This window comes from Salminus brasiliensis, chromosome 10 (assembly GCF_030463535.1).
Source record: "Salminus brasiliensis chromosome 10, fSalBra1.hap2, whole genome shotgun sequence".
NCBI classification, from domain to species: Eukaryota; Metazoa; Chordata; class Actinopteri; order Characiformes; family Bryconidae; genus Salminus; species Salminus brasiliensis.
This window is the reverse complement of record NC_132887.1, coordinates 41,358,225-41,365,724: the sequence shown is the minus strand read 5'-3', so window position 1 is coordinate 41,365,724 and position 7,500 is coordinate 41,358,225. Positions and strand designations below refer to the sequence as shown.

The 7,500-nt window shown below is 51.0% G+C and overlaps 1 protein-coding gene across 1 annotated transcript in view; it reads right to left on the bottom strand.

Annotated features, from left to right (window-relative positions):
* luzp1 (leucine zipper protein 1) overlaps window positions 1-7,500 on the bottom strand; it is a 36,612-nt gene that overhangs the window by 8,378 nt on the left and 20,734 nt on the right. The window contains 4 exon segments of the mRNA XM_072690166.1: window positions 2,414-3,609; window positions 3,612-4,312; window positions 4,314-4,434; window positions 4,437-5,495. Of these exon segments, the coding sequence (XP_072546267.1) occupies window positions 2,414-3,609; window positions 3,612-4,312; window positions 4,314-4,434; window positions 4,437-5,340 (2,922 nt within the window). The 5' untranslated portion in view covers window positions 5,341-5,495.

Sequence of the window (7,500 nt, the reverse complement as noted above, 5' to 3'; positions counted from 1 at the left end):
CGGGTCTTTAAGGGTATAGAAAGGTCGTAAAGAGTCTGGAAGCATCTACAAGGGCTTGAGTGGTTCCTGGAGGGTCTGGAGGGTCCGGAGGGTCTGACTGGCTGCTGGTTTCAGGCTTGTGCAGAGCTTTTCTGCAGGTTTATAGATCAGCAGAGCTCAACACCTCCACACGGTTCGAGAAGTGCTAAGTGTTATTCAGACATACGGTTAGCACTATGCTAACTGGTGGGGCATAAGCTTCCATTACTTGTGAGCTAGCAAACATAAGGGTGTTTCACCTACATCCCACCCACATCACCCTGGTATTCGTCTTGGTACAGGGGTCACGGTTCGGTGCACGCGGTCATGGAACCGAATTGTGGAAACCAGTTCATCACAGATCCAATGCTCCTGTTAGCAAAGAGCTGAGCGACAAACAAAACCCAGAACCAAACCGGCTACCAAACCGTGACTTTTACAACGTTACATCCCTAATAATGAATAATAATAATAATAATAATAATAATAATAACAACAACAACATTAATATTAACATGATCAATAATAACAATAATTGGGGGGAAATGAGGCGACTGGTGGTTGGAGTTCAGTGGAGGCGTGCTGTGCTGTTACAGTGCTGTCTGGAGATCCTGGGGGGATCTTTTCTTTCTGTATTATCAGTAGCGTGGTCTTATTCTTAGCGCTCTGTGAGGATATTTAGAGAGTGTATGAACACACTGCACATTCCTATAAATACTTCCCTCCATTGACGGACCGGACCAGACATCACCCCATACCCCCCCACCCCCCACCCCTCCCAAATGCTGGACCGGAGGAGGCTCGGACTAAAAACTGTTTGCTAAATTTACGAGTGGTGTTTATAAAAAGCTCCAACACCAGAAGCAGTAAATCATCCCCCAACAGGAGACATTACACCGAGTGTTCTGCTTTAGCAACCGGCCATCACCCAGGACTGCAGTCCAACCATGCGTCCACTTCCCTACTCGCTTCCTCGACTGAGGCCACCCAACACCCCCAAATCGAAACAAATATCAAGAACATCAGCAGGACTAAACCCCCCAAACGACTTCAACAGCCAGCCCCGAAGAGCATCCTTCAGACCGGGAATCACCTCTAATTCCTCAGGTCTCATTCCTGAACAGCCCCGCTGGTCCTCCCACCGCTGGTCCTCCCACCGCTGGTCCTCCCACCGCTGGTCCTCCCACCGCTCATCAATAACCGCGATCATTGTTTTTACATTTCTGTCTTTGTGGTTTGGGTTTGGGGGAGCAGACGTCTGGTCAGAAGGCATTCAGCGAGTGTCTTCTCGGCTCCAAACAGAACGTCAATGGCTTTAGCAGACACAGCAACGTGTTAGCAAGAGTGACTCAGTCAGAATCAACTGAGCAGACGTCCTCAAACCTCAAACTACATCTGAAAGTATTGGGACACCTGCACGCTGTTTCTTTAGGGGATTTAAAGAGCCTGCTTCTCTAACAGTCTCTACTGTCCAGAGAAGACAACTCTACTGGACTCTGGAGGAGCACTGCTTAAAGGTAGTAGTATGTGTTTAGAGACTGCTGCAGCGCCCCCAGCTGATGATCATTAGGGACCAGTAAACCATGTGCTCCTTATGTGCTGCCCTATTGATCAGTGATTGATTATTACCCCAGCTGATGCACAGGTATCTGGGAGGAGACAAGGGTCAGAGAGGAGTCGGGGACTGTTGGTGGTTTCCTTTATGTTTCACAACTCTCATCACGTCTGCACTGTGTGTGTGTGTGTGTGTGTGTGTGAACCTCAGAGATAAGATAGTTCACCAGAGTTCAAAGAGGGAAAACATCACGCGAGTTTGAGATGAGTTCCTGAAGCAGGCGCTACTGAACAGCTGCTCTCCTCCTGCCCAACCTCCTGATGTCCCCCTGAAATCCACCTCTATACAGAGCAGAGTCCCCCCGAGACCGCCCCCTGCCCCAGCAGCTCCAGTCACAGAACAGCAGGTAACTGGGGATTCCCACTGGGTTTCCCTCTTCCAGCACACAGACCGGGAACACTTCCACCTGACAGACAGACGGACGGACACAGCACCTCCAGCAGGGCCTAGACGGCTCACTGCACTGCACACGGCCAGCGTCTGTGAACTAAAGGCTGCATATAATGCAGTTTTCCATGAATTCATTTTCATCGTTCTTTTCCTCGTTAAATGAAGTCCGACATATGTAAATGATTGGCTGCCCTCATTCTAAAATGCACTCCTGGCTAAAATGATTAAACCTGATTAGATTAGATCAACTAATAAAGAGGCCGCTCCCATCATTACAGATACTGATGCTAAGGTGCTAATGCTAAGCTAATCTATTAGCTAAGCCAGTTAGCAAGACGCTAAGCACACAATATGGATTTAAATACTGCAGACTAATCGGTAAGTACTCACGCTGGGTTGCTTTCGGCTCCTCGGCTGCAGCTGCTGTGCTGTGACCGGCTCATGAGGAACGCACCTCTGAAGGCCACTGTCCAGTGAGCTTTTGCTCTTGCGCACAGACTCTAGAGCATCTCTCGTTGTGTTCCCACTGCTGATCCTGCGCATGTACACCTCTGCTGGGCTCGGCTTGGCGCCTCGTGTGGTGATATTGGGGGACAGAGAACCGTCGTCTGTATCCAGGACCGTGGTGGCTCTGTAGGCTCTCCAAGTCACGGCAGACTCCGCTTCGTCCCCCGAGCCGTCGTGTCTCGGCCCCCGGCCGATCTCGTCCGCGGAAGCTGCTCCTCGATTCCTCCAACCACTCCGGAGGGTCACGTTCCTCATTTCTGGCGCGTTTTCATCCTGGGACGAGTGGTTGCTGCTGACGCTCCTCCAGCTGGTGACGGTCGTGGTGGAGCTGCTGCTGCTGCTCTCAAACCCAGACTCGGTGCTGTTGAAGTCGGAGGCCGTTTCCGGCGACTGAAGGCTAAATCGGGACAGAACGGTCGTCTCCACTCGACCCGTCTCCAAGAGACCGGGAGGATCAGAGTCGCAGTCTCCCTCTCCAGGCTGTAGAGTGAGCTCGCTCTTGGGAATGGATATTTCATAGGGGATGGAGATGCTACCTCGGAGGTCGGCGGTAGGCCCGATGACTATGTTGCTGGTGGACGTGTGCCGCTCCTTGGACGAGGGGTCACTCGAGACACTACTGCTTCGACTGCTGGTCCGAGACGAGCTCGGGTCGTTGGGGTAGAAAGTGATACTGCTGGTCATCTTTGTGGAACTCCTGGGTTTCCCGTTGCTGGATGGCGGTTCTGACATCATCATCTCTTTGCGGTCATACTCTACAATGGCTGGCTTGATGACCGCTTTAGACCGCAGGGCTTCCCGTGGGCTGCAGGTCCGCTGGATCTCAATCCCGGAGGAAATCTGGACAGGCTCCTGAGATCCACCTTCCATCATCAGAGCCCGGTGCTGCTCCTCGTCATAAGAGCTCCTAGTTGAAGACCCACCAGAATGAGAATCCTGCAGCCGGGAATACCTGGGGTTCTTGGAGCCGGTTGCTCTGCTGCCTAAGGCGGACGTTTGAGAAGCAGGGTCTCTCTTTGAAACGGTTGATTCGGTTTCAGAGGCCGAAGAGTGGTCTTCAGATCCATGATCGCTGGAGCTGACGGGGTTACGTGGGATCTGTAAGCAATGTAAGATCCGTTCGCCTGAGACAGACTCAGTACTGCACTTGCCTCCTGGGGAGGCTCTAAAGAGTGTGGCTCAAGGGATCTGTCCCTGTCTAGAGAGGGAGCAGTCTTATTTGTGCCGCTCACAACAATATCCGAACTGTTCGACTCGCTGTCACTGCCGGCGTACAACCTGGACAATTTCTTCTTGCTTTCGCTGTCAGCAGGCTTGACCGCTGCCTTGCCTGGTTTTTGGTCGTTGGCAGCAGGAGGATAACGACTGAGGACAGAAAGCTTCTTGTTATCGCTCAATGGGGTGGACGAGCTGGGCTGGACAGTAGTACTCCCAAGTTTCTCCTCAATGCTCCTGCCATCTCTTAGTCCATTGTCAGCAGTATTGGAAGAGCCAGTTCTGGAACCAGGCTTCTTCAACTTGTGGGCAGGACTCAGGGCCCTCCGTGGAGTTTTGGGGGAGTTCTCTGTGGAATGGCTGAGGTCCTTGCTCTTCAGCTTCCTCTGCTGTGGCGAGGTTTCCCTGGTTTTGTACCTTGAGGTACCTGGTTCTGCGACGGCACTGCGGAACTTGGGCTTCTCCTGCCTGAAACCTCCTCTAACGTTGATCTCCTCGTTCTCGGCCTTGCCGTTCTCAAGGACCTTTGCCGTGTTTCCGTTACTGCCGCTGCCGGCCGCCGCCGAGAAGCTGCATCTTCAGCTGTTCGAGTTGATCCGCCAGCGCTTGGCTACGGCTCCTCTCCTGCTGAAACTTGTCTTCCAGCTCGGCGTTCTTGTATTCGGTGTTCTTCAGGTCCCCCTCCACATCTCCAGCTGCTTCAGGCGGCTCTTCAGCTTCTCCACTTCCTGCGTAAGGTCTTTGACCTTGTTGTCCTCGTGCCCCTCTAGGCTGTTTTTTTCATTCTCCGACTTGTTCCTCAGCCCAACGTCATCTGAGAGCTTTAGGTAGTCCAAACTCTTCTTTCTAGCCAGCTTGCTACCCAGGCCCATCGAGAGGTCATCTTCGATCCGGAGATCTCGCAACTCATTAAAGCCGTGGTCTGACGAACCCAGCTTGCTCTTGTGTCGCTCAAGCTTCTCAGTCAGTTTGAGAATGACCTTCTCGTCCTCTCTCTGCTTTTCCAGGAGTCTTTTGCGCTCGGTCATGAAAGTCTGAGTGAGAGCTTTCAGCTTCTCCATCTCAGTGGTCAGGGCCTGCTCTGCCCTGCTCAAACGGGCCTCGGAGGAGTCCACCTCCTTCACTCTGGCCTTCAGAGCCTCCAGCTCAGACGAGAGCTTCTTGGTGAGGTTCTTTTCCTCGTTAAGGCTGAGGCACAGCTGGCTGCAGTCCGACTTGCTCTTCCCAAACGCCTCTTCCAGCTTCTCCAGTTCGGTCATCCTGCGCTGCAGGCGCTCAATCTCTGCCTTGAGCTCCTTGGTCAAGTTCTCCTCAGACTCCAGCTTCTCCTTTACCAAACGGCAGAGATCTTCTGCTTTTCTAACCTCCTCGTCCTTGCCCTCGATCTTGAGCACTCTCTTCCGCATTGCCTCAACATCACCAAGCAGGGAGGAATTGCTCCCCTCAGCTTGGATGATCTTGTCTTGGAGGTCAAGGAGCTCATCCTCAGCCTTGTGAAGTTTACTCGTTGCTTCCTCAAGCTCATCCAGGCGCCGACCCAGACTTTGGAGCTTGTGCCTTAAGTGGCGGTTGGTTGTGGGCTTGTCGTCTGTCATGTTGATATCTGGTACTAATCCACTGTAAGATTCTGATGCCCCCTTTTTGGAAGGGTACACATTTGTGTAGTGGAGTTTTATTGATGGGTAAAAGAAGGTCTCCAATGGTTGATGGTCAGTCCACTATTGCAGATGAGCTGGAGGCTTCTTCTCACCTGCAAGACAAACAAAAATGAAAGAGGTCAGAGGAGGATATTCTTATACTTATGATCATATGAGCACGCTGAAGGTGGCATAACACCAGAATACCAAACATCTGTCCCACAGGATCCGAGAGGTCAAACCTGCCCATTGATCTACTTCAGCTTCTGCAGCCCTGCCACCCTGGTGTCGGAGCTTTGCTCACTGTGAGCTTCAGAATGAAGGGAGTAAATGCCCCCAGTACCAGCGTGGGGCTCTGAAGGGTCCAGCGAGGAGGAAGTGAAGGTAAAGAAAGGGTGAAGGGGGCGCTGGGGTGTCCTAGAGTCAACCCCCCCCCCCCTTCTCAGTGGCTTCAATAAAGCAGCATCGATTTCCTGCCAGCACTTTTACTGGCGTCAGCACATCTCAATGACGCTGGCCTCTCGCTGCACCGCCGCCTCTATAGCAACGGCCTGAGCAAGGGCTTTCGTTCTGCACCATTAGAACTCAGAACCAGATTTAGAACACCATTAGAACCATTCTGGGCCTCAGCAAACGCTCTGCTATACATAGAGCACTGAAAATAACAGCGCTGATATGCTTTTGCTACTAAATGTGAAACTCTAATGTGCAGTCATTTACTGCTCCGACCGCTGTACAGCAGGCATTTCAGCTTCTGAGGACACACACACACACACACACACACACACACACACACACACACACACACCTCATTTATTAAACGGAGAGTTGTGCTAATATCTGATGAAGTGATATGGGGGATATTCAGGGTGTAGGGTGGTCGTAAGCTCAGAGGTGGAGGAGCAGAGTGTGTTTATATAGATTACAGCCGTCTCTCTCTCATCAAAGATTTATGAGATTATCTCTCTGTCCTTCTCTCTCTCTCTCTCTCTCTCTCTCATGAATGATAATGGCAACAACGGCAGAGCGCTACGTGTGCAAAATAATCTCTTATTGATCCAGACGGTGTCTGTCTGTCTGTCTGTCTGTCTGTCTGTCTCAAAACTGCACCTCATGAAAAGCATCTTACCCCCTTATACACAACATGTTTGTGGACACCCCTTCTAATTCAGTATTCGATTACTGCATCCATTACTGACAGATCAAATCAAACTCTCACAGCAGTGCTCCTCCTCCACAATCTAGTAGAGAGTCTTCTTCTCTGGACAGTAGAGACAGTCACTCCAACAGAAGCAGGATCTGCTCTCTCAAGCTAATTATCTCAGCCCTTTACAAACACAGTCAATAGAGCGCCCCCTACTGGGGCCTGCATTTGTGTTCATTTACACTGCAATGCATTTATCATCTGTCCCCCTCTCCCTCAGTAATCCACTGCTGTGTGGTGGGGGCGGGTGCAATAACGGGTGGAGGTTTACTGTCATTATGTCATCAGGCTGAAGGTCTGGAGCTCAGCTTAGCGAACTGCAGCTTCACACACATTCCACAGAAACGCAGGCCGAGCCTCACACAGCTAGCCAAGCATGCTAAAGCTGAGCTGGCAGGGTGGCCTTCCACATGTACAGCATGTACACACACACACACACACACACACACAAATTCTTTTTACTGATTCACTGAATCAAACAATGCTTTGTTTACATCTTTGTTAAAGGCTGATAAATTCACAATCCAATAAGTTCAAAAGTTTTTGGACGGCCCTTCAGCTGCTTTAAGGCGTCTGACACAGGTGTTCACACACAGCTGTATAGTCTCCACAGAAAAGGCACTGACCAATAGAACAGGAGTGTCAGAACTGATCATCCAACATCAGAACCTGACCTCACTGAGCTCTCACTCTTAGGGTCTGGATGCAATCAAAAACAGCAATGTTCCAACATCTAGTATAAAGCCTTCCCAGAAGAGTAGAGGCTGTTGCTGCAGTAAAGGAGGACACCCCCCAGCTGACAGCCCTGATTTCAGGAGGAACTCTGGAGGAGCAGGTGAACTCACAGTGGATGATCACAACAGATTTAGGTAGTTTGCTAAGCAGTTGCTATGGCAACCAAGGTGGTTGATTTG